A 27878-nucleotide genomic window follows, 5' to 3' on the forward strand; every position below is an offset into this window, starting at 1 on the left:
GTCAGAATATAAGACCAGAGATACAAAGATTTGTAAATGACAGTCCACACCACAGAAGAGCTTACAAGATAAAATATTTACAAGATATAATTCAGAAGAGGTATTGGATGAGAATCCTATGTCTACTGAAAGCCCTATGAGGGTAAGGAACTTCTCCATCTTGTTCCTTAATGCATTTTCTGTATCACAGCAATGCCTGGCACATAGTAGGTACTCAGTAAACCCTTCTGTAATAGATAATGAATGATGAGGATACCATCAGAAAGTTTTACATTTAGTCAATAATTTAAGGTTTAATTCCTAGTTAAAATGAGGTCATTTTTAGGAGGCAAATGAAGGGCAATGAACAAATTAATGTTTCAGAAGTTGTCTTTCACCAGATGGCAGAGCATGTCAGGTTTGAGTTTTTTGTGAATTTCTCCGATTGAGTGAATAGTTCTGGATGTCTGTGACTCCTATTCAGGAGCAAGAATTACCAGAATGTCCTTCAGTCTTGTATCAGTTTTGGTTCCAGAAGGCTCCCTGATCTAACCCTCCCAAACGGAGATCTCTATAGAGGAATTTAGGTGCTTGGTATGGGTCAAGCCCCTAATATTGTCCATTCGTTGAAAGTATCAATAGCCAGTCTACTGGCTGCCATATGCACATGATGCTATTATGTCTTGTTTGGTGAGCTTTCATGCTTCACCTAAGTTTGGAGCTCAACCAGAGTCAGGAACAGGTCGTAACCACCTGTAAAATCACCCCAGCGCAGAGGATGCCTGCATGAAACGACAACCTTACATACACCACCGTATATAAAGATAACTTAAGATTAATACCAGCCTCTCATTGGAGAGTACAAGAGTACAGTCCTGTTTCTGTTCCCCCACTCCTAAACGAGATTGAAAGTGGCTTCAGTCCCAGAGCACTCAGAGAGCCTTGACTGCTGGCAAGGCCAGGTGAGAGCGCCATCCCAGCCAGTCTGGATGGCCTGTTGACCTTGGCAAAGCTGAGCAGGGACAAGTGCCCCTATGCCAGGCACAGAGGAGCCAGGGTCGCATGCCACCCGTGCCCAAACGTCTCTCTCTCTGACATTTCCAAGGACATGAGCCAACTTTTCCCCTGGGTTTCATCTCCTGTTTGTAGGGATACAGAAGAACACTGAACCTTCCAGTTAATAACAATGCCCCTCCCCCATCTCCCCCTTCCTGGAGAGGATCAGAGTTCTGTTGACCATTATAATGCATTTTCTGTCTCCCAGCAATCCACACAGTCATTAATTTCTGCTGCTGACGTCAGAAAAGAGGATTATGTGTGTGTCTGAAACTGTTCCCAAAGTGCTCATTAGTCATAGATAATTGAAAAACTGGTAGGGAAAGATTTGGTGTAATAGTAGCCCCCGCCTGTGAAGAGGGACTTCAACCACCAGATAATTGCAGGCTCCAGCTTTTGACCGCTCACACTGCATCTGCCTGTCTGAATAGGAATTCAGTGGACATGAGCCCACAAACCCTCAGAGTGATTACTTTTTTATACCCCAACATGAGAGTGTGTTGATAGGGACAGAAACCAGCCAAATCAAGAAAAGAAGTGAACTGTCCTTGGACCGCTCCTGCCTTCAGGCTGACGAGCAGGGTTTGGAAAAAGTGCCCAGGATACTCCTTAACTTCATTTTGCTTTTATTTTAACTTTAAGCTAGTTTGTTTTGATCACAAAAGAAATGTAAGGTCACGGTAGAGAGGAAGCACAAATCTTAGGGAAAAATGTCCTACCCTGGGTCCCAATCCCTGCTATAACAATATTCTGCATACTTTTCTAGGACTTTTCTGGAAGTAGAGGTGCTTGTATTTTTGTCTACTTTAACAAAATTCACAAATGAGATCACACTCTGAACACTATTCTGTATCTTGACGGTTTACCAAATTTATCTTGAACTTCCTTCCAATTTCATACCTTAATTCTTCCTCATTCATTTTGATGGCTGTGTGGGATGTTTCTGGATACATGTGCCCTAATTTGTTTACCCTGATTTATGGGGGAAACACCTTTAAAAAATTTACACGAGAAATGTGTAGAAGAGTTTTAGAAAGTATAGGTTGGTAAAAAGAAAAAAAAAACAGTAATAATTTTTTCATCCAGAAACAAAGTTTTCTTTTCTTTTTCCCCCAGGAATGTATTTTTACAAATAGCCCATCTACCCTCTTTGTTGTTGTTCTTTTTTTTTTTTTTTAAGATTTTATTTATTTGACAGAGAGAGACACAGCGAGAGAGGAAACACAAGCAGGGGGAGTGGGAGAGGGAGAAGCAGGCTTCCTGCTGAGCAGGGAGCCTGAAGTGGGACTCGATCCCAGGACCCTGGGATCATGACCTGAGCCGAAGGCAGACGCTTAACCATCTGAGCCACCCAGGTGCCCTTTGTTGTTGTTCTTAAAATGAAGTCACACTAGGCATAATGTTTTGCAGCTTGCATTTCAGTTGGCTTGATAGTTTCACAGATAAAAACTGTTTCCTATTCTAGCCTTTCTCCACTGCAGGTTTATCTTCTTAAAAAACAAATCTTAGTACTCAAAGCTGTTGGCTGGCAGGGCCTCATTGCCTTAGTTGGGGCTCCTTGCCCTGCTGGAGGCCCACACTTCTCTGCTCCTCCCTGGTGCCCCTTTTGCCAACATACTGAATGCCTCAAACACTCTGTGCCCCTTGGGGCTCCCAGCAGTGAACCGCTTTTTGTTCTAATGGCATCCATCTCCCCTGAGCATTCTAGCTCTGAAACCAGCTATCCGCCACCTATCTTACCAGACTGGGCTCAGATGTCACCTTCATCTGGATTTCCTGCACTCTCCTGGGCCAACTCACTGTCCCTCCTCTGGGCGCTGGGAATACCACATACATTCCACCTGCCGAGCCCTTGATGAGAGGCTGAGAGCCCTGGTTTGACCAGACCACTGTGTGAGCCTACTTCACTTACACCCTAGCACCTCAGTGTTGCCACCACTGTTCTTGAAATGTTTAAGATGCGTGGATGAGTGGTGGAACAAAGGCTAGGAAAGACAGCCAGTGCTGAGACTGTGAGGTCTTGATTAAGTCTGGGAAAATGGATGCTGTGATTAACTTAATTTTATGGTCAAGGAAGAGCCGAAAGGAGGATTAATTCCAGAACAGTTGTCAAGGCGCACTAAAGCTTGTTTCTGACAGCTCCTGTAGTCCCTCAGATGCACCCCTGGCTAATAAACTTAAAGCATGATCTGATGGGGTGATTTCTCAGCGATTCCTACCTTTTCGAGCACCTTCTCTTATGCCAAGCCATTTCTGTTTGGTCTTGAAATAAACAAAGCTTCTTCCTGCTTTTGGCCCGGATAGACTATTCCTGAAAGGTGTGGTTCCACTTCAAAGGAGGATGTGAATCTTTGTGCATGTTTATTTTCATTCCGGGGCCACTGGCCTGTGGAGAAGGCCTGGCTGACCACCCTAAGTTGGGTTCTCCGGCAGCAGATGCTGAGACAGATTTGGGGGTACTACAAGGTAATTATTAGGGGTTGCCATCTGTGATAGGAAGAAGGAGAGAGGAGGATTGGGCAGAGCAAGGATTAGAGCTGTAATCCGGCCCCGCCTCCCTTGGCCAGCCCAGAGGAGTGCTCTGGAGTGAAGTGGCGTCCCTCAGAGTCCTTCTGCTCCCAGTACGCTGAGTCATCAGGTGGGGCTGCCCGGGGACAGGGGCCACCTTGGTACAGTGGCCCAAAGGTGCTGGCAGCTAGCAGCTGTCTGCTGATTTGACCCCCCTTCCTGGGCCTCCAGGCTGTCCTTAACAGGGATGTAGGCGGTGGCGTCTCCATAGCTCCCATACTCCCTGTATCCAGGTGACCGCCATGGCCTCTCACTGCCTGCTTCACAAAACCTCTCCCGTTGCCTGCTTCTGCATCTCCCTTGCCCATTCCTTGATGGAGGTCCTCCTCTTCTCTCTTACCAAAATCGCTTCACAAGTGTTCTCCCTAAGCCTCGATGTCTTCTGCTGCAAGTGCTCCCAGAGAAATCTGGAAAAGTGCAGACACAGCCACCTCGCACCCTGGCTGTAATGCTTCTCCAGAGGCTCTCAGTGAGCTTCATGATGGAGTTTGGACGCCTCCGCCAGGATGGCCGTACATGCCTTGTCCCCCTTCCATCTCCAGCCTTATCTGCCCCTTCCACCCCCAGCTCCTCTTCCTCCTTGCGCAGCCCCTTTGGCTGTCTCCCGTGTTTCTTGGCTTTTGCTCCAGATGCTGCCTGTGCTGGGAAATCTACCTGCAGTCCTCCAGAAGCCCGTCTCAACTGCTGCCCAGAAGGCACCCCAGAGTGCCCCATCTTGCTCATCCTCCTGTCTGGAATCTTTTGTTAAGGAAGATTATACCCCTTCTGTTTGTGAAGCTCAGGGATGAAGGTGAAACATTTTTACCTTCCTATAAAAATTAACCCTTTAAGAAAAATCTGAAGGTAGTGAGCATGATTTCCAAACGGTGCTACCGTTTTAAACGTAGCATAATGTTTGTTCTAAAAGTACTTCTTTGGGGGCATCTGGGTGGTTCAGTTGGTGGAGCATCCAGGCTTTTGATTTTGGCTGGGGTCCTGATCTCGGGGTCATGGGATCGAGCCCCGCCCATGGGGAGTCTGCTGGAGATTCTCTCTCTCTCTCTCTCTCTCTCTCTCTCTTTCTCTCTCCCTCTCCCCCCACCCACATGTGGTCACGCTCTCTAAATAAGTAAATAAAATCTTTAAAAAAAGGAAAAGTACTTCACTTGTTTTCTTCATTCACTTAAAATTTTTTTAAAATAGATATACTTGTATGTAATTTAATGAATAAGAGCACAGGTCTGTGTCCATCACAGTGGAATCCATGGCCTGTACTCCAACACTTGTGGGGTATTTACTTTCCCTGTATAAACTGACCTTCCCCATCCGTCTGTGCCATGGGGACACTAGAGTATCCTTCACACGGGGTTATGACAACCAACTGAGAAAATGCATCATATGCCCTTAGCACAGTCCCTCGCACAGAAGTGCTCAGTAAAGATAAATGCTATCTCTTACGTGCTGGATACTAGATGTAGTGCCATACTTGAGATCGTATGTCTCTGGAGACAGATTGTCTCCAGCGAAGGGCACTGCTCTCCTTCAGGTTTCTGCTGGCTTGGGCATTCAGAATAGGTGAGAAGTTCTCCTTGCTTTCCACCCCATCATAGGAGCATCTTGACTTTATCTTCTAGACCAGGGCTATCCTATGGAATATAAGCCACATACATAATTAAAACTTTCCAGAAGCCACATTAAAGGAAAAAGCAATAGGTGAAATTAATGTCAGTGTATCTTATATAACTTAAAACATCCCAAACATCATCTCAGCGTATATTTGATGTAAAAGTTATTAATGAGATATTTTACATTCATTTTTGGCCATACTTTTTCGTATAAAGTCTTTGACAGCTATTGCATATTTGCCACTTAGTACACCCCAGTTTAGACACTAAATTTTCATTGTAAATATTTAGATTTCTTTTTTTATTATGTTAGTCACCATACAGTACATCATTAGTTTTTGATGTAGATTTCCTCAATTAACATTGAAAATGTAGATTTGCGCACCCAAAGTGGTTTCAAACGTACTTAAAAGTTTTACAGTAACTGAATTGAGTATCAGTTTTTAAATTGAAATGAATTAAAATGAAATTAAGTGGAAAATTTAGGTTCTTGCATTATTCCAGCCACATTTCAAGTGCTCTGTCTGCATGTGCCAAGTGGCTACCATATTGGATGGTGAAGCTCCAGAGCACATTGCAGGGGTTTCAGTCTTCTGCTTGCTTTTCTTAGCTAGACATTTTTCAAATTCAATTATAGAAGAAGCTCATTACCTAAAATGGATAAAAATGGTGTCGTGGAGGGTTTTTTTTGTTTCTAGTTAGAGGAGGTCGGTGAGCCACTCACCTTCTGCTTCCCTCAACCCCCACCCTCCCCTCCACCTCCAGAAGTGCTGAGCAAACTGCTGACCGCACATTCAGAATCTTAGAATCTTGGAGCTCAGAAGGGTCTGAGCATATATGTGGGTCCACCCCCCCCTTGCAATGTAGAAATACTTATTATATATTTCTTGGCAGGGGGAAGGGAAGGACTCAGCCTCTGCTAAACACCTGAGAACAGATGGATTTCTTCATTGTATTCTGATTTTCGTGGCTCTCTGTGTCCTGATCTCATCTCCCTAACTAGGTTGGGTGCAAGGACTGCCTTTTACAGCACCACAGCGCCCACACAAAGCAAGACAATCAATAAATTCTTAACTGAAGGGCTGACTGACTGCAGGAATTCAAGGTCACTTGAAATATCAGGGTCGCAGCATTGCACAACTCCAAAGAACACCATTCAGATTGTTTTCTGTGGTTGTGCAAGTAGCAGCCTTGTAAAAGTTTGCAAGATTTAGACTGGGTTCTCTTTTCCAACGGAGAAAAACTTTCAAGACTTTTATATTGGAACAAAATAATCCCCTCCCTTATCCTCTGACAGGAAGCAACTACACAAGTAAATGTTCTCAACTTCCTTAGGAATATATATTAATCAGGGACCGGGTGTGGACGCATATGTGTGTGTGTAAGGTATGCTGGTAGAGCTGCTGCCGCGTTAGGAACAGTTTAACCATTTTAACCTCGTCTTGAAGAGGCCACTGTGTTTATATCTTTTGGAATTTCCCGTGAATGGAATCTTTCTCCAATTTGAAAGGTGCCTTAGAGCTCTTGATTTTGTAAAGGACCGCAGAGCGTGACCCATAGGAACCAAGGACATGCACCTAAGTCACCATATGAGCAAAAGGACTGTTGGTGGGTGCATGGTTTTTATCTTCATGATGTTGACAAAAGGCAGAAGAGAGGGGAGGGAGCGGAGAGGTTCTCTTAAGAAAACCCTATGTTTGCTTTTGTGTTTTTCAAACTGACAGGTGTTTGTTTTTCCTCCTGTCTACCCAGGAAACCAAGTGCTGCCTCCTGGAGCCTCTCTTGGACATGGGCTCACACCAGAGGCAGCGAAGGACCTTGGCCTTCCTGCTGGAATTGCCGTAGCAGCTTCCCTTATTGATGCCCACGCGGGAGGCCTAGGTAACCGCTCACTCCGCGTCCATGAGCAACACCGGGTTCAAATGGAATAGTCCTCAGAACCAAACACGCTCCTTTCCTGTTTTTAAAGCAGGGAACAAGGGCTGGTGGTTCAAGATATAGAAACAAAAAGCCCTTTTACAATTAGGCATTTGGATAGAATTATAGAACTTTTTATCAAATGTGGACTTTAATTTTATTAATTTTTCCATACAGAATAACAGGGGAAGAATCAATATCTGGATGGTTCTTTGGTTTACTGAAAATATGAAAAAGATACGTTAACTTCCAGCTAGCATGTATGGTGGTGGTGTATTTACTTATATGTTTTTTTCTGAAGGTACTCCAAAACCCTGACGAGACTAATTAATTTATTTTCATAATTTTGGCTTCTATCCTATATCCAGTTACTTGAGTGTAGTCTTGATTTCATCTCCTAAATAACTCTCACATCTGGCATTCAAATGTCTTCATTATTTCAAAGACCTGTTGAACACTAACTGTGTCCTAGAGGTGGTGCTTGGGAGCACTGAATTTAAAACCAAACCAAAAACCAATGTATCTCTTCCATGAATTTTAATAGGTAGGCGGACAGTGAGACAAGGTTACAGTCAAGTTGTGATGACTCTCTTCTCCTCTACATCTTTAGTGCTGTTTTTCTTTCTTTCTTTTTCTTTTCTTTTCCTTTCCTTTCCTTTTCTTTCTTTCTTTTCTTTCTTTATTTCTTTTTCTTTCTTTCTCTTTCTTTCTTTCTTTCTTTCTTTCTTTCTTTCTTTCTTTCTTTCCTTCCTTCCTTCCTTCCTTCCTTCCTTCCTTCCTTCCTTCCTTCCTTCCTTCCTTCCTTCCTTTCTTTCTTTCTTTCTTTTCTTTCTTTTCCTTCCTTCCTTCCTTCCTTCCTTTTTTTCTTGGGGGGGGGGTTCAGATTCTCAGTATCTCTCACTTCCACTATAGCCATATTTTTTTTCCTAGCCTTTCTTTCTAACAATCTTGTTGTTGTTGTTAATTATGGTTAAGACTTCATACGATCAATGTAGTTGGTCATGACCATTGGATTTTTCAGAATAGATTTGATTGGAGTAGAAAACATCAGAGTGCATGTCACCTAGTAAGAGTAAACACTGTTTTTATGGAACATACATTTATATTTTGTGTGTAGTACATGTGCATACTGGCCCATGATGAAAATGAATTTCTTACTATGGATCATAGTCAAAGAAACTTTGAAATGTATCCTGTTCCATACTTCGTATCAGAGGTTAGAGGTGTCATTCAAATACCTATACTGACTTGTGCTCCCAGAATTCAATTTGTGTAAACACGTGTATTTCTATTCCCAGACTGATGATCGATCCTCTACTTCTCTCTCTAGCTAACTTCTACTCTAACTTGAAGATTCATAGCAGATGCTTTCTTCTCTGCATAGCCTTTCATGGACCACTCAGATTTATTGTAAAAATCTCTAAGCTGTACTTCTTTCAACACTTTAATCTACTCCTAGTGGAGAAATGATCTACATTGGATTGTAATGACTGATTTATCTGCTTGTCTTTTCTAATGGACTTTGAGCTCCTTGAGGGCATTATATTATTAATCTTGTCTCACCTGTGCCGAGCCCTGGATCAGGATCCTATGGGTGCTTGATAAATTATTAAATGAATACAGTCACATTAATGCAAGAATAAGGTGAAATGGCCTTCGCCTGGAGAGTGGAAGTTCATGGTTCCTTAAGCAACAGGATAATAAGCAGTATCTGGTTCTTCTACATAGTCTATGGACTTCCAGGGCAGGGTAGTGCTCATCAGTCTACGAATGTGTCTGTCTTGTTCATCTTTATGTGTTCAGGATCTAACACAATGCCTGAGAAGTTGTAAACAGCCAGTAACACATGTGGGTTGGTTGAATGGTAGATAATACTGAGTTATAGGCAAGGGTGTTTATCTCCCTTTTCAATGTGAGCAGTGTGTGCTTTTGATTAGAATGGCATGATTTTGGTTTCAGAGAGCAGGCACAGAAAGAACTTGTGGTCTAGATAGATAGGGTGTTTTCCTGTCCCCTCATAATCCTAACATCCTGTACCACGTTTGAGGCCAGGGAATCTTTCTCCATCATGCTTTTTCAATGCTCATGCTTTTTCAATTTGTTTCACCCATCCACCTCCACCCAGGTGCCGAGCACTGGGCTTGGACCACTGCGCTCTGAAAGACGGGCTGTACCTGCAGGGGCTCCTGGTTCAGTTTCCCAGACCTCCTGAAGCGATGAACCAGAGCACCCTTTTTCACTTCTGGCGAGCGCTTGCTGTGCCCTATATGGCACCTGCTATGTGTAGATACTCAGAAAGTGTGGGTTGAATTGTACTGGGAGGAATCCAGGCTATTACAGGACCCCCCTCCCCTTTTCCTAAATAAGAGACGTTCAGTGATAGGAATTTTACCCCTCGAAGCTTGGTCTAAGGCTTTTTATTATTTTTAATGCTCATCAGTTAGTGAGTTTCCCTTGTGTTTTTCACAAGGAAGTTCTTTACGTGGAAAGGTAGAATAAGGGCTTTGGATTCTTTAAGGGCTAAACGTAGGGGCCGGTGGTATCTGGGAAGGCACAGGAAGGGGCTTCTCCGGCAACTGAGAGACAATCAAGATGGTAACTTTGACCAAGATTTATCCTTTGTGTACTTTCTGATACTTCCTCCTCTCCCCTTTCATCCAATTCAGGATTAGGGTGTCTGGGAAGGAGAGGAGGCTTGGAACAGAGCCTTCCTCTTGCTTCTCACCCTGCCTGTACCCTCCGCAGCCCCGAAGGTCTTGCAAAGATCATCCACCATCCAGCCACATAGTCACTAAAGATATGTACCGAGTGCTTGCAAACCTGCCAGTTACTGGTCTAGGCACTGGGGGGTTATGGCGGTGAACAGAGCAGACAAAGCCCCACTCCTTCTGGAGAGAAAATTCTGGTGGTTCTTTCCTGGCTTGCACAGTCGTTGCTTTATAATACTGGTTGGAGACAACTGTTGTTGTGATGTTATAAATAAAGGCTCTGAACATGGAGTCTGAAGATCTGGATGTAAATTCTTACTCTCTCCACCTGTGTACGTTGGGCCACATATCCTCCCTCTTCGCTCCTGTGTTTCCTCTTCTGCAGTAAGAGAGAGCAATGCCCCCCATCCCCCGCTGGGTTGTTAAGAGAGCTGATGTTGTGAGTAGGTAAAGCAGCTGACGTAGTAGCTGGCCCATGGTAGGCATGTTATTATGAGGCATCTCTCTTTGGTTTTCTCACTCTGGAATCACAATGCCTGATGCAAAGAGCTTTTACATTGGAAGTTCTCTCAGTTACTATTGTAGTAAGAAGTGTACTAGGAGAGCTGTCTCCTTTTTGGATAGGCAGTTGGAGAAGAACCTCAGGCTTCTGGACTCTGTCTGCCTTCCCCGAATGTGCCCTAATTCTCCTTGCCGGGCACTTGGTGACAGAATGCAGGATTCACTGCTTTAGATTCTGTATAGGTGGAGGTCAGAAGCAATCTCAAGAAATGGGTAGATGAACTCCATGCTAAGAAGTTGCTGAATGTCAGGTTAAGAATCCAGCTTTGGAGGTCAGAATTGGAGGCCATGCAAGCCTCCTGCAAACAGGCCCTGACAGTTATGGCCCCTTCAAGTGCTGACCTAGCATGACCTACCTTGGACCCTACATCTGACTGGTAGGAGGGGTCAGCACTGTGCTTTGGAGAAATCTCCCTGGGCTCTCATTCTCCAGGGAGCCTGGGGCAGGAGGATAAAGATCAAAGAGGCAAGTAAAATTCAACCCAATGCTTTTTCCAGTTCTGGAAAAAGAGGAGGAAGGACTTTGTGGGAATAAAAATCAAAGATTAAAAAACATTTTGTTCTTAAGGTGCTGGTTAGTAAGTTCTCCAACAGACAGCCAGAAGATAGGAGTAGCTTTGTTTGCTCTTTGTGGGGCTGGTTCTGGCCAGAGCTCCTGCTGCTGCTATTTTCCTAGCTTATAAAAATAGTATTAGCTTTGTTCCAGGTCTGTTCTTGGCTCCAGCACCCCAGCTGTCCTGAAAGGCAATAACAACCCGATTTCTTTCTCAGGCTCCCTTCTCTCGGTTGTTCTAAATTTATCAGACAAACTCCTGATTATCCCTCAAATCTTGACTCCAGTGCCACCTCCTCTGGGAGCCTTCCCTGACTCCCTCGAGCTGACTTAAGCAATCCTTCCTCTGTTCCTATGTATCTTGAACTTGCTTTCCTTTTACTCTGCATGTCACCCAATCTTGCATGAGCATCATGGTCTCACTTACTAGTTGTCAGCTCTTTGAGAGAAAGTACTATGTCATTTCTTCCTTCTATCCCGTTAGCCTGCATGGGGCTTTGCCCGTGGAGGACTCTTAACACATGCATGTTTAGTGACTGAGTGAATGAAAGCAATGAGTGCATCCTCTCCATGAGGGGTGGATGCTACAACTGAGAGAGCGAGGCAATTATCCCTACACAGTAGCTGTGCCTGGCTCAGTTCTTCATGAAGCAAAAGAGTTGGGTTCGGGCACTCCCTGATCCACTCCTGGATGTCTGGGAATGGGTGTCCTTTGTGTCCCATCATGTTAGCAGGTGTTGGCTAAGAGCAAACTTTGTGCCTAGGTTTAGCATTGCTCTTTGCTTCCAGATACTGGATTCTCTGCCAAGTGTTGAATTGGTATAAATTGTTCATCTGAGTTGCAAAGTCAAACCAAAAGGAGGATATTTGAATTCCTCCCTCTCTCCTTCCCTCCCTCCCTTTCTTCCATTCTTGTTTTTTCTCAATAGCAGAAGAATTGGTTTAACCAGTATGATAAAAAGAGCTTCTGGTCCATGCCCTCCCATAGCAAAACATAGTTTATTCCAGTGAGCAGTAAAACTTGTCAGCTACCTATCTTGCCACAATCAGTGGTCTAGAAGCAGTGCTGATTCTCGGCACAACTTTATACTTATACGTCCTATTATTTTGTTCCCGTTTATCAAATGAAACAGTGAGGCTTACAAAGATTACCAGACTTGCCCAAAGCCACACAGTTAGTAAGTGGTAAATCATTTAAATCCATGCCTTCTGATTCCAGAGCTCACATCCTAATTGCTGTGCTATATGGAATGGCATATCTATTAAAATGTATCCAGTCTACTCTTGAATTTGATCCATAAAAATATCATTTTAGCAAGTAACAAATAGTAACAAAAGGATTTCAATAACTATCTATTGATGACCAACTACTAGTTGATGCGAGTATCAGGTGAATATGAGAGAGAATTGGACTTCTGGGAATTTCTGGTCTAGTAGAGAAAATAAACATTCAATAAACAATGACAATTATATGTACCAAGTTGGAGAGCTTCAGAAAAATATAGAATATGCCCCAAATTGGGACTTGAAGAATTATAAAAGAATCCCTAGAGGACGTGGTGTCTGATGATGTAAGCACAACATTTCTTGCCCCATTATGGTTTCTTGGTAAAGCAGAACTTATTTACTCTTTGTAACTTTTTAGCTTCAGTTAGGCTTTATTCTTTTTTTTTTTTTAAGATTTTATTTATTTATTTGACAGAGAGAGACACGGCGAGAGAGGGAACACAAGCAGGGGGAGTGGGAGAGGGAGAAGCAGGCCTCCCGCTGAGCAGGGAGCCCAATGTGGGCTCCATCCCAGGACCCTGGGACCGTGATCTGAGCCGAAGGTAGATGCTTAACGACGGACCCCCCTCAGGTGCCCCCCCCCCAGTTAGGCTTTATTCTTAATAATCATACCAGCAATGAGCACATCAGCATCATTAATAAAAACAAGCATTAGAACCACTACTCTTAATTGGCACCTCTGCTATTAGGACCATTCTTCCTTGCTCTCTGTGTGCCAAGTGCTCTGCCTGACCCTTTATCTGCTTTATCTCTTCTCCCTCACAAGAATCCTCCTCCGCAGAGGTTACTTCCTGTCTTGTGCATGGAGAAATTGAAGGCCAGAAGCAGAATACTTCCGTAATCACATAATTCGTGTCATGGCAACAGCTGAGCTTGCGTTTGACTCCTAAGTTCACCTTCTGTTTCTCTAGACCAGTGGTTCTCAACCAGGGCTGATTTTAAGCCCACCCCACCCCAGGGGCACTGGGCCATGTCTGGAGAAAGTCTTTGGTTGTTAGAGGGGTGTGTGGTGGGTAGAGGCCAGGGATGCTGCCAAACATCCTACAGCACTCAGGATGAGTCCACAGCAAAGAATGAGCCAGCCTTTAATGTCAGTAGGGCTGAAGGTGAGAGGCCTGCTATAGACCCAAACACCCTCACTGATAATGTTTCTCTGCACCAGTTTATTTCTGTGGAAGCCAAAAAGCAGCCCAAAATAAGGGTTGTGCTAATAGATTAGTACTTTATCAACACGTATTTTGTGTAGTGAACTCTTAGGTGAAAATAGCTGGGAGGTGAGAACACAGAAGTGAGAGGGAACAGTGGAGAGACAAGGGGGCCCCTCCCCCATCTGTCTCACTGAGAGGCAGCCTTCACCAGACCGCCCGACCTCCTGTCTGCACATCGCACACCTTCTGCCCCCTTGCCTTTTCTCCTCCTGCTGTTTGCTCTGTTTGGGGGGCCTCTCCACATCACCTGGACAGCCCTGCTCAGGTGTCAGCACTCAGTCTAAATGTGACTTCCCCCGAAGCTGACCCCGCTCTTAGAAAAAATGAATCCCTCTCCGTCTGCAGCACTTTGCCTCTACTTCAGTGTTCCCCCCCAAATCATGCTCACCTTTGTATGCCCGTCATCCAGCGTAGAACCCGGAGTCTGTCCTCAGTAAATCAGTGAGTTGATTAACATAATAACCATGAGAGGATTTTGAAAGATCAAAAACAGGGACGCCTGGGTGGCTCAGTCAGTTAAGCAGCTGCCTTGGGCTCAGGTCATGATCCCAGTGCCCTGGGATTGAGTCCCGCATCGGGCTCCTTGCTCAGCGGGGAGCCTGCTTCTCCCTCTGCCTGCAGCTCCCCCTGCTTGTACTCTCGCTCACTCTCTCTCGCCCACACTCTCTCTCTCTAACAAATAAATAAATAAAATCTTTAAAAAAAAAAAAAGAAAGAAAGATCAAAAACAAAGATTGCTAAATGTGAGTGGGGGAGCCTTTAAAAACCCATAGATTCCTAGGCCCTACCCCCCGACCCATAGGTTCTGAGCCTGACCATCAGGGGGGACCTGGGAAGTGGGTTATGCAGCGGAAGGGTCCCCGGGTGCCCAGAGGGGTCAGCCTGCGGGACAAGTTGGTGCTGGGTGCACAGGGTCAGCAGCAGGAGTGACATGCAACTGCCAAGTAGACAAATCAGACCAAACCAGAGCCATGCAGAGGAGCCAGGCCCGGGCTCAGGCCAGGAGCTAGGCAGGAGGGAGCATATCCAATGGGAAAGGGAAGGTGGATCCAGAGAGGCAGGCGGTCTGTAAGAAATGGAGGGGAAAGACGAGCAGATGAAGCCATGCTGGGGAATCGGGAAGGAGAACCACAGTGTCAGTGCCTGAGCAGATAGAGCAAGGGCAGCACCAGGAGTTCCTGGATGTGACTCGTGGGGGAGGAGGAATCTGGTAATGTGAGTTCCAAGTTCATTGCTTTAAGTTGAGGTTTAGGTTAATGAGAACCAGTGCTGCCTGGGACCTTAGCAGCTGCAGGAGCCCTAGTGAGGCTGGAGGGGGGCTTTGGGTTTCCTGTCCCCAGGCCCCAAGGCTCCCTTGGAGTGCTGGGTTTCTCTGGACTGGGAAGCACTGGCCTCAGCTAGGAGACCAGTCTTTTTTGTCTGTGATCAGAAAGCGAGGAGGACGGCGGGGCCCCGGGGCCATGGCCAGCTCTCCCTGTCCCACCCGCCTCGCGCCCCTGCTCGGAAACGATAACATCTTCTGTGCGATACACCCGCTCCTGTGGATCATGAGTGGTCATAGGCTTCGAACTGAAAGGTTACTCAGAGATTTTCTGTCTCAGATTTTTCACTTTGCAGATGAGAAAGCCGAGGCCTAGAAAACCAGTGAGTCATCCAAGGTTAGTCCGGCAAGTTACTGTCAGAGTTGAAGTTAGAAACTGGGCCTCCTCATTCATCTGTCAGTGCCTCTTCCCCTGTTAGGCTGCACTGTCTCCAAATTAGGAAAAGGGAATGATTGCACACCCCAGGAGAAGAATGGGGTATGCACATGGTTTGTGTGCATACATGTGTGCGTACATACATAGACAGTTGTATATGCATCACATGTGTATGCATATGCTTGTGTATATGCGTGTGTGTGTGTATATTGTGGTACGTGTGTGTAGATGTTATTCCATTTTACACATTCTGTCCCACTGAATGCCACAGTCAGTATTATGGGGGGCTGTTAAATAAGTAAACCCGTTCTCCTCAGCCGCGTATGGACAAGCTGCTTTGTTTGGCTGTCACAACCTGCCCTAAGTCTCCATCAAAAGCTGGTAATAATAAAAACACCTGGTATTCACATTCCTTGTGACGAGCTCAAAGTAGTTATTTTTATTTCACCTACCACTTAATAAACACCTACTCTGTGCCAAGTGTTGGGCTTGCCACTTTAATAGCACCATCGGCTCCCAGCCTCACTGTGAGCTACCCCTGTTTTCTGATTTTAGCATAAGGAAATCAAAGTGCAGTAACTTCCTCCAGGGGACATTTTAATAATTGATGAAGTTGGGTTCTAGGTCCAAGGCTTTCTGACTCGGGTGCGTATGAGCTTTGTCCTGCCCTCCCTGGCATCCTTATGGTAGCCTGTGCTTACACCGATGTAGATATCTGTAACAAAAGGTAGCGCTTCTGTGTAACATTTGGCCAGGCAGGTGTGTTTCTTTTTTCTTTTTTTAAAGATTTTATTTATTTATTTGAGAGAGAGAATGAAAGAGAGCACAAGAGGGGAGAGGGTCAGAGGGAGAAGCAGACTCCCCACTGAACAGGGAGCCCGATGCGGGGCTCGATCCCGGGACTCCAGGATCATGACCTTAGCCGAAGGCAGTTGCCCAACCAACTGAGCCACCCAGGCGCCCAACAGGTGTGTTTCTAGATCCATTTTGTGGTGGAGAAAGTTGAGGCCCAGAATGGGGACGTGACTTAGTAATGAATACTTAAAGCAGCACAGGTTTCCAGGACTCTTATCAGTCGTGGGGAATAAGACCAGGCTTACTAGACCGGCCTTGCTATTGTTTGACTGCATCCTGGGGAAATCAGTAATATTAAAGAGGGTGTTAATTTTGTTAACTTTGTTGATTAATGTCAAAATTAATCTCATCTGTGGGGTAACTTGCCATTTTGAAACCACCACCTGGTATTTTTGCCTCCTTTACTCATTGAGCAAATGGTCATCCTGGAAGTGAAGGGAATTGCCTAAGGTTACAGGATCAGAGACTCAGCCCTGATCTATGGGTTTCTTCCTGTGACTTCACATTGGCTTTGATGCAGCCTTTGCATCAAACAAGGGAGCAAGTACTACTTAGTAAATGGAGCAGAATGTCTTGACCCAACAAGAGTGCCTGTGCCCAGAGCCCCCGACTGTAAGCAAATCTCTACCAGCTCATTATCTGGTTGTCAGAAGTTTCCATTTGTTCTCTCATGTATTAATAGATGACTGAAAAGATGAGTTGCTGTTTTCCTTTGCTGAGCTTGGGAACAAAAACAACACACACAAAGAGCCCAGCCCCAGGTTCGGACACTGCCAGCCACCTGTTAGGAGGACGTCCCATTCTGTGTTCTAAGGTAGAAGACCGCTGGAAAAGTGTTTGGGGGCTCAGCGTCTAATACTGCACTTGCGTCACGGTGACAAGAGTAAGCTTACCCCAAAGACCCACTGTTTTTCATGGCACAGGAACTGAACACCTGGCGCTTCACGTCCATATAACATTTCGGAGCACCAGTGTTTACTTTAGGGCTTGCACATCAGCAGCTGTTGGTGGGAAAGTGCACATCTCCAGCTAGCACCCCTCAGTGGCAGCCTCCCATCTGAGCTGCTGCTTGCTTCCTTATCATGGGCCCACAGGCCCGGCTACTTTCCTCCTTCCAGTTTTCTCTTGGCCATGCATTCATAGAAGTCAGTGTAAAGAGCAAAGAGAAATAATTTTTGATTTCCCCACACTGGGGATCTTGATTGCCTCATGGCACCCCATGGCCAGTGTAGATGTCTGGAAAAACTAAGAAGGAAACTTCCTTGAAATATAGAAAAATTGCAGTAGTCTCCAGTTACATTATTCAACAGCATGCCCCCCCCGCTTTACATAACCTTAACCTTTATCATACTCTGGACTGTGACTCTGATGTAAGAATTTGGCTTCTGAAGGGACACCTGGGTGGGGCAGTCCGTTAAGCATCTGACTCTTGGTTTCAACTGAGGTCATGATCTCGGGGTCGTGAGATCAAGCCCTACGTTGGGTTCCATGTTCAGTGTGGAGTTTGCTTGAGATTCTCTCTCCCTCTCCCTCTGTTCCTACCACCCATGCTCACTCTTTCTCTCTAAAATAGATAAATCTTAAAAAAAAAAAAAAAAGAATTTGCTTCTGAAGACAATGCAAATGAAAGATCTGGAGGTAACCTAGCGTAGTAGTTAAGAACACATGACTGATTCAAATCCTGGTGCCACTTGTTGTATGTGTGACCTTGGGAAGCCACCTGACATACTGTGCCTCACTTTCCCCATCTGTGGAATGGAAATAATAATAGTACCTACCTCACAGAGTTGTTTCAGGAGTAAATGGGCTCATATCAGCAAAGCACTTAGAGCAATGTGTAGCAGTTCTGTGTATTTAGCTATGATTGATGTGATCGCAACAAATTTACAGGATGAATGATAGCAGCGGGCAAGAGAAATTCAAAGATTGATTCCTTTATTTAACACATATGTGATATCTTCCTATTATGTGTCAGGTATCATTTATAGGTGTGTTGGAAATAGTGGTGAACAAAGACAGGTTCCTACTCTAGAGCTTTTATCTGCTGGGGGAGTTCCTAAAGACCCATATAAACATATATGTGCATATTTTATGTGTTGCTTCCATATCTGTGCACACGTGTTTATATACATGTGCATGTGGTTGTTCCATATCTATGCACACATGTGTATTGTGCATGTGTACCTGTGTGCACATCTTCATAAGTGTGCCTATGTCTGTGTTTGCACATATGTATTTATGGGTATACAAATGTTCATGTGTATGCATGCGTCTGCTTATATGTGTGTGTGCTTTGTATGTGAGTATATATGTGTTTGTGTGTGTGTGCATGTGTGTATATCAGGCACTGCCAAGTGTTATGAAGAAAAGGTTTATATAGAGCGATGGAAATTATCAGGAGTTGCTACCAGTACAGAGAGTTCTGAAAAGTTTAGTCCAGAGTGGTGACCTTGGGAAAACGGACCTCAATATAGTGAGGGAACATTTCATGGCATAAGAAAGAAGGTAGAGACGAATTCAATTGGCAAATCTATGTCAGGCCCATGCTTGGCCTCAGGTACCGTCCTGGGTGTGGGGCATACCAGGGTGCTGATGACTCAGTCCTTTCTCTGGAGGGGTCCAGCAGCTTGTGGGGAGACAAAGGCCGTGAAGCACTGTGTGGACCCTGGAGTTCCCAGCTTTTCCACTTATTAGCAAGTTACTTCACAGCTCTGTGTCTCAGACTTCGCTTCTATGAATGGGTATCATGATGGTGCCTCCTTGGGTGGTTGTATAGATGCATTCTCCTGACACATTGTGAGTGTTCATCCAGTGTTAGCTCTTCCCAGTGAACTCAGTTATAAAAGTCCTGGAATTCCAAGCCAAGGAGTTTGGATGCAGAAATTAAGTTGGATCAACTCTATCCATTCAAATAGCTTCCTCAGCACTGACGGTCATTTGAAAACCATGTCAAGTGTCCTACAGCTACACTGGGTTACCTCCAGATCTTTCATTTGCATTGTCTTCAGAAGCCAAATTCTTTTTTTTTTTTTTTTTTTAAGATTTATCTATTTTACAGAGAAAGAGTGAGCATGAATGGTAGGAACGGAGGGAGAGGTAGAGAGAATCTCAAGCAGACTGTACTTGCCTTTGGGAGTACAGCTATGGTTTTTAATACCAGTGGATGATATTCCAAAAGAACAGTATGACCAGTAAGAAAGATACCGTCTCATTTTAAGCTTAGAGCAAAAGCTCACTTCAATAGAATTAAGCAGGTATGTATTTTGCCAGGCTCTGGGGATTCAGAAATAACCCACTCCCTGCCAGGACTTTGCACTCCACCTTTGCAACTTCTCTTAACCCAACCTGCAGCATCGTAGCTGGAAGGGAAACTTGATTCCCCATCCTCTCCATCTCCAGATGATTGTTCCCTCATCCACCGGGTCCAAGGCTGGGCAGTGCTCCTTTTCACCATCTCATACCTCCTCTGATATCCGCCACTGTCTTTTGTGCAAGGAATTTTATCTCTACCGTTTTCTCTTCACTCTGTTATCTCTTCTCTGTCTTCAGATCCAAACAGAGAATGTGCAGGGTTTGCATGCGTTCACTGAAGTATGAACTGGTGGAAATTCTCCCAGAGCCCTAAGGAGTTCTGTGCCCATACTTCGAAATGTTCCATCCTCATTCTGTTGGTGGCAAGACAAACGTTCGCACACCACTTCTCTCTTCCCATTTTAGTTAGCAAATACTGTTTTTACTGAAGATAGAGAATGGAAAATAGATGGAGAAGTGACATGAAAGATTGGGTTCTTTCAGTTATTTCCAATCATTCATAGTAAATTGAATTCATAATGCAGTTAATAAAAAAAGTATTTTAATTTAAACTTAGAATGATTTATAGATGTTTTTAAAAACTATCTGACTTCTGTCCTTATTTACTTTTCAAGCGTGAGTATTCAGAGTCACCCCAGGAACTAGCATAGAATGCAGATTTCCCTACAGCCAGCACCACAACCAACCGAGTCTGCTCAGCAGGTGCCCCTGGGGATTGTATCCTCCCATGAGCCTGATCAGCTTTACCACTGGTATCTTAAAAGACAGCATGAGGGGCAGCCTAAACTCTAGTTGGTCACTGTCAAAAGTTGTCTGTGTATAATCCAGGAGGAGCAAAATTAAACCCAGGTTAACGGAAAGAGTACGTTTTAAAATTTTTGTTTCAAAAGCAGAGCAATGAAGAGCTCTTGGGTCTGGTACACTTCTCACAAGTGACACACTACTTAAGTGTTCACTGAGGCAGTACGTGGTATGGACGTGGCACAAGCTTGCAGCCATGTACTTTCTTGCCCTGCCATATAAAGCCAAAGATGAGACTTAACCTAGGCTCAGGCAGCAAGTCTGGTGGCATTTTGAGAACCTTGGTCTGTCCGACTCCAGGTCTTACCATCATAGAGCTTTACCCAAGCCTGTGTTAACTGAGTTAGCTATAGATAATATTTTTTAAAAAATTTTCAAAACAGAAAACATGGAAAATCTTTGCATCAAATGCAAAGGTCTAGGGAAAGCCTCGGCTCTTATATTTTGTGTAAGTAGGATGGCTTGGGTCGTTGATGTGTATTACTGCAAGCCCCTGGGCTCACTTTAGCTTCGGGAGTTAAAGGTGTACCAACCTGTGGCTCCCCCACTGTGAAGCCCTGAGGGGGACCTCCCCCACCAGGATCAATAATAGGGTCGAAAACTGTATACACCTTCAAGATTCAGGCATCTCACAGCTGAAAGTTGTAAAGAAAAACCCACACAACTCAACTCTGTGAAATGTATTAAGTATACCCGAATAATGTGGCTCTTGTTCATGTGTTCTCTGTGTTACTGCGATGTGACATGATTGCCCAGCCTAATGCCGGTGGCCTGCCCATGATTCCCCCTGTGCCTGTCCATCATTACAGGTAACACACAGACAGTAACACTGAAATGCTTGAAGACATGGTTGCATTACTCTCTGCCCCACTTAGACTGTGAGCTTCTTGTGGGCAATGCAGTCTTGGTCCTATTCATCTTTGTAACTTCAGACCCTGGCATTTAACTCGGTAAATGAATGATTATGTACAGCAGTTAATGGGTTTGTTTATTAACAACATCCTAAGCACTATACTAGTTACTGTGGTGAAGACAGTGATTTAACAAGGTGGAGATAGCATGTGGACCAGGTTGTACAGGGATTTGAAGAAGGGGGATGTCTCAGTAGAAATAGTAAGGCAGGGGAAGGACAAAGATGCTGGTATTCATTGAATGACCTCAGTGTGACAGAAACGTGTGCTGGATCGTCTCCACGTTTAGTCTTGACGTCAACTCCCACAGCTTGCTCCGGGTCATACAACCGGTAATGATAACCCCCTGAGTATCAGCTACCATGCTCCTTCAGGGAAGTGGGAGGTGTCAGCCTTAAAAATAAAACAGCCAGTTATCTGACTGGTGGAATGAGTTTTATTTGGGAATAGCAGAGGAGTTGCAATATGGGACAAGCTAACTATGGCGAACCATTGACAAGTCTGGAGAACAAAGGAGAGGAGCTTGTGTTTGTAGCAGGAAGGAGGCAATTGGGGAGGGTTGTTTTGAACAAAAGTTCACTGGAGAAAAACAAGAGTTTGAGGTGTGGTGGTTCCTCAGTGACTATAAGCGGAGGCTAGTGTGTTGTTGCTGGGGCAGGGAGGGATCTTCCTCCTTTTTCTTACAAGCGGGAGATGGAATTAATTCCTATGTGAAAAATGGCTTCCCTTGCAAGATAATTCTTATCTTCCATCTTTCTGCTGGTGATGCCAGCCTCAGTGAGTAGCACGTGAGTGAGAGCTCCCCCCGCAGGGCTGCCCAACTCCATTTCTAATGGCATTTCTTTTACTTTCACAGAGGGGTAGCTTTGAACTGAACATAAGACAATAGGTATTTTCTCCACTAGAAGCGAAGAAATGTTGAATCTTTTGAATGGAGAAGGTAACGTAAGTGAGGGCACAGGGGCTTGGGAAATGATGAGCTTTTCAGTTTGGCCGAAATCTCTGACATCTCTAAGGGATTCCTGGAATATGGGGCTATCAACATCAAGTAAGTGGGCATGATCAGCAGTCCTTGAGCGCCATTTTGAAAAGTTGGTCCTCCTCCCTCTTCCCCCAGACTTTGGCGAGCCATCAAAGGGAGTTTTACCCAAGTCATTTCCGGCAGGGCTTTGTGTAGTTCTATACATAGTAGTTGAGGAAGAGGAAAGAGCACTGGAGAAGGAGTAACCTCGAATAGGGGTATGGCAGTGGCCCTTGAAAGGAGGACAGGGAATTTGAAAAAGACAGGAAATTTGACACCTTCTTTATTTTCTAAATACATTATTAGGCAAGAGTTATTTAAAATTTTAGATTCTCTTTATATATCATCTAGCTATTACTAAATTAAATGCATGAAAGTGACTTCTTTATTTGAAATAAATTTTCTCTCATATTTGGAAGAAGATAATAACTTGTCAATTTCAAGTCAGTAATTCATCCAATTTCTAAGCTGGGCCTTCATTAAAGTCTCTTATCTTTGGTGGAGATATCCAGTGAACTCATCCATTTAAAGCGGAGCTCTGAATCCTGAAGTTAAATAAGCAAAATGCTAGACCTCCAAAAGTTGAGAAGACACTTGTCTCAGAGTCCACGTACTGTAGGAAAGTCCAAGGACCATTCTCAGCTGTCACGCAGCACTGTTGACTTAGAATTTTGGTAAAATATGGCAGATTGGCAGTAAGAAATAATAGCTGGCAGGGAAAAAAATAGTCCTTTTTTCCCCACCTTCAACCAACAGGTAACACATCCTCACTAAGTGCCAGGTACTGTGCCAGGAACTAGAGATAGACATAGGAACAAAAATCTAAGTCCCTGCCCTCAAGGAGCTCACATTCTAGTTGTAGAAACAGACAAGTAAACTGTCATAATATGGTGTGGGAACTGTTTGATAGAAGCATGCATGGGATATTCCAGGAGTCTAAACTCCTTTTACCTGAGTGGATCGGGAAGATTTCTCCTTCACAAATGGTATTGATTTGACTTGGAAGACGAATAGGAGAGAGGAAAAAGGAATTTATCAGATGGGTAAAGTAGGTATGGGGCAGGCAGGAATGTAGGGGAGAGGAGAGAGGCAGAAGAAGACAGCATGCACTAAAATCCAGAAGCATGAGAGTATCTGTTTGGGCCACACAATACTGAGATGTGTTATCCAGCGTATGCATGTTGAAACAGACGGGTAGGAGGTATGTATGGGGACCAGGTTTTCAAGGGCCTTAAATGCCATTTTAAAGAGTTTGGACTTCTTATCCTTAAGGTAATAGCTTTTATTTATTTTTTTTAAAAGATTTTATTTATCTATTTGACAGAGAGAGACACAGTGAGAGAGGGAACACAAGCAGGGGGAGTGGGAGAGGGAGAAGCAGGCCTCCCGCTCAGCAGGGAGCCCGATGTGGGGCTCAATCCCAGGACCCCGGGATCATGACCTGAGCCGAAGGCAGACACTCAACGACTGAGCCACCCACGCACCCCAAGGTAATAGCTTTTAAGTAGAGACTTTAGAGACCATCAAGTTAATGGCTCAGGATAGGACAGCACTGAGGTAAGATATGTTGAATGCTGGGCCCAAGGCAGAACCAGTAGGAAGGGAAAAGAGGGAAAGATTAAAAAATTAAACAAAAAGAGACTGATGATCAGTGAGAAAAAGATGGTGGCTGTGTCAGATACTGATATGGAAAAAATTGAATGATGGCCTTTATCCTATATAGGAAAATAAATTCCAATTGGATTATAGGCCTAATATGAAATATAAAATATGAAGTTTCTAAAAGGCAGTATTTGGGAGATCTTCATGACTTTAGGATAGGTAGATATTTCTTTAATAGGACATCAGTATAAGTACAACTGTAAAGAAAAAGGTTGATAAATTGGACTACATTAAAACCAGGAAATTCTTTTCCTCAAAAGATGCCAATGAAGAGGGGAAATGGGAGCCACAAAATGAAAAATGCTATTTGCAATACATATAACAAAGGACCTGTATCCAGAGTATAGAAAGAATTTCTACAAATTAGTAAAAAATAATCATCATAAAAAAAATTTAAAAAACACAAACAAAAAAAAACCATTTCCTGCCATGCTGACAGGAGAATGGCAAAAATTATTTGGATGTTTTTGCAGAAAAGAGGACATGCAAATGAACAATAAAATATGAAGTTTCTCTACCTCATTAGTCATTAGGAAAGTCTAAATTAGAACCACAATAGGAGACCACTACACACCCACCATGTTGGCTAGAATTAAGAAGATTGGTAATACTAAGTGTTATCGGGATATGAAGCACCCGAGGGGCTGAAGCACTGCCACGGGGGTAGGAGTTGGTGCATCACCCTGGAGAGAGGTTGGCAGTATCTCCGTATGCACTGAGTCGACAGTCCCAGTTAGGCATCTACCCAACAGCAGTGTGCACCCCCACCCCCAAAAGAGCATGCGCAAGAATACACAGAACACCTTTATTTGTGATAGCCAAAGACTGAAAACACCCCCCTAATGCCCATCCGTAGTAGAATGAATTAGCGGTTGATATATTCATGCAGTGGCATCTCGTTCGGTGATAAAACTGTACAGAAATTGCTGCACACAGCAACGTGATTGAATCTCATAAATGTGGATGACAGAAGCTGGCACAAAGAAAACATCTGAATGGTTCAAAAATTAAAAGTCAGGCAACTCCTATGGTCGAGACACCTAGTAGAGTTTTCTTTGGTGGGTGTGGTGTCTGGAAAAGGGCATGAAGGGGTGTATTTCTTCATCTGGGTAGGTGTGTTTACTTTGTGAGATTTCACTAATGTGTATGTTTAAAATTTGTGGCCTTTTAAGGCATGCTATACTTCACTGATAAAGTTTATTAAAAACGTCAAAGGGAATAAAAGTTATTAAGCGTTAGCATCATGTAGCCCTGCGCCAGCTGCTGGGAATGCAGGCAGGAGAATGACCTGGTCTGGCGGAAGGGGGTGAGGTGAGTGGTTTAATATGTAATAGGCCATAAGAAGCAATCGGATAGGCATGAACTCAGGATGCATCTGCACACAGAGCAACACAACTCAACACCCTTGCTGGCCTGTATTAGTTGCTTAATAAAGTTAGTTCCTCCTTCCTCCTTGGCATAGTGATAAGTCATCGAGAGAGGCAGAAATAATGTTCAGAGTCCTCTTTTTCAGTGCACAGTACATGTTGGGGATAAAGGTGGTAACGTATTTTTCTGTTTTGGTGTCTAAACAGTGAGCTTCCCTTACCAGTGTGTTAAGTAGAATTCCATCCTCCTCAGCTGAAATGAGATCATCAGTTAATGCTCTCTCCACGTCATATTACAGGGACCTTCTCTTATATATATAAGCAAGGACTCTAAGCCCCTTCTGTCTCCACCTTGGACCATGAGTCCAATGGACTCATTGGACTATGGGTCCAAAGCTATGGACTGAGTGTTTGTGGGCCCTGCCCAAATTCATATGTTGAAATTTTAAGCACAGATGTGATGGTATTAGGAAGTGTGGGGCCTTTGAGTGAAAATTCAGTCCTGAGGATGGAGCCCTTGTGATTGGGGTTGGTGCCTTTCTAAGAAGAGTTGGGAGAGCTTGGTGTTTCTCTCTCTGCTCTGAGGACACAGCCAAAAGACAGCCATCTGTAAAGAAAGAAGAAGGCCGACAGCTGAACCTACCCCTGCTGGCACCCTGGTCTCAGCTGGACGTCCAGCCACCAGAATTGTGAGAGAGAAATGCGTCTTCTTTCAGCCAGCAGTTTATGCCATTGTGTGGTAGCAGCCGGAACGGACTCAGGCCACACAGCCCCACGGAAAGACGACAGAGTATAACATGAGGGAATGCCTGCTGGCCTGCCAGAATTTAAGCTGTAGGTTGACAGGCAGAAGGCAGGATGTGGGGAGGACATGAATGATGAGAAGAACGGGTTCACTTTGGGGGACATTGCCCAGGGGGCCACTGCGAGGTTGGGAGGCCCTGGCAGGTGGCATCTGCTTCACATCCTCCCATGGGTTGCTGCCTCTGGGCCACACGGAAGGGGGCCGCCGAGTCCCTGTTCCGGTGTGCTCAGGAGGAAAGGGCCCCGAGTTGGCCACAGTCTGGGCTTGCCTGTGGGTGCTTTGAGGTGGCAGACCGGGAGTTACTTTTTAAATCATTGAAAAATTCTTCCCTTTAAAATATGGAGTTTCAGAAGAGAGCAGAGAGTGAACAGTAATGTGGGTATAGAGCATAGACCCAATAGAAATGTGTACCTGTGTGTACCCAAACCACCTGCACCCTTCCAGCAGCCTAATGGTTGGGGAAAAGCGTGATCCCTGGAGCCAGACTGAGTTAGAGTCCACGCCATCACCTGCTACTCCCTGTGTGACCGCAGGTCAGTTATTTAACCTGGTAGGTCTCAGTTTTCATAAGATGGGCATCATAGTAGCGGTTGTGAGGATGAAATCAATGAATTTCCATTAAGCGCTTGCAACAGTGCCTGGCACAGGTAGATATGACACACATATCAGCTGTGATGATGTAAAGTGACATAAAGAAGCGCTAAGGCTTTTGAGAATAGCCGGGGCCGACCTGGAGCGCAGGTGTGCTCAAGCCATCAGGGTGAAGAGGGAGGAGGGCCGCAGTGGAGAACGCTTGTGTCCCCCCAACCCCCCGCCCCGGGAGTCCTTAGCTCTCCCTGCCAGAGGCTTGTTTGTGCTTCTGTTGCAGACATTGTCAGTCTGCTGTGTTCAAGCATCCATGGCTCCTGTGAGTTTGTAACCTCTTTGAGGACAGTGATTCTGTTTTTGCAAGCATTGTTTCCCCTACAATGCCGAGTGTGGCACTGGACGTAGAGTAGTGCTAGATGAATGTTGTTCACATTGAATCCTACCAAGCGCAGTGGGGAGAGAACATTACTCAGGGCCTAACACGTACCAGCACTGAGCTTTCAAACCAAGGGGATATTTTTACACTTTTACTTTGAAGTCATCACTTCCCCTTTTACAGATGAGGTATCAGAGAAGCAAGGAGCTCAGCTCATTTGCCTGCGATCATACAGTGAGTCACTGGGGTGCCTGGAAGTGTCTCCCTTTCTAGCTATCACCTGTTAGCCCCATGGAGCCTGGAACGGGCACAGAGAAAGGAGAGCCATGCTTGGCCAGGGCTGTGCTCCCAAGAAGCTGGCTTTAGGAGCAGGTGCATAGGTGGAACGGGAGGGCTGAGTCTTGATCTCTGCTGAAGCAGAGATGTTGTTTCAACTGCAGTTTTTGAAAAATGCCAGTGTATTCCTCATGGGATTGCCTGTAATTCGCTTTTGCTCTCATCTTCCACACTATTTATTTACCTAAGCTTTTGTTCTCTTTGAAACTATTTCAGCCACATGTCATTCATTGTGTTAAAACCCTGGGCCCTTCATCCTGCTCAGATTTTTTTTTTTTCTCTCTCTCCAGCTGCTCTCCATATCACTTTTAATTCTCTGCCACTCTGGCCTGGCTCTGGCCTGACTCCTGTCCGGTGCTGAGGGTCGCCTTACACTCCCACCCCCACTCTCCCGGGAATGGGGCTGGAGGTGTTGAATCAGGATCCAGCTTCAAGATCTCTTTTTCTTTTTTGTCTCCTTGTCTGAAGCTTGGGGCAGGGGTAGATTAATCAGTCTAGGTGTGGTGGAGCCCAGTGACTCCCCCTGGAGGAAATCCTCGCCCCATAGAAACTTGGCCTGGTTTGCGCTCGCAGAGTGAATTCCAGGCTTTGAAGAATCTGTCAATGTTCAACTAACCCCACAAAGCCTCTGGAAGTTTTTGATGGAACCGAAACTCCTACCGAGGGAGGAAGTTCTGAGCTTGGCATCAGAGGTTCGGGAGAGCTC

The 27878-nt window shown here is 44.8% G+C and overlaps 1 protein-coding gene across 21 annotated transcripts in view; it reads left to right on the plus strand.

Moving 5' to 3' along the window:
* Positions 1-27878, plus strand: part of FGGY (FGGY carbohydrate kinase domain containing) — a 410509-nt gene that overhangs the window by 190301 nt on the left and 192330 nt on the right. For 17 of the 21 annotated variants that reach the window (XM_027572804.1, XM_027572889.1, XM_027572878.1 and 14 more), the window contains one exon: positions 6960-7088. In XM_027572804.1, the coding sequence (XP_027428605.1) occupies positions 6960-7088 (129 nt within the window). The other 4 variants (XM_027572915.1, XM_027572918.1, XM_027572914.2 and 1 more) reach the window with 4 other exon arrangements.

The sequence above is a fragment of the Zalophus californianus genome, chromosome 4 (genome assembly GCF_009762305.2).
Source record: "Zalophus californianus isolate mZalCal1 chromosome 4, mZalCal1.pri.v2, whole genome shotgun sequence".
NCBI lineage: Eukaryota > Metazoa > Chordata > Mammalia > Carnivora > Otariidae > Zalophus > Zalophus californianus.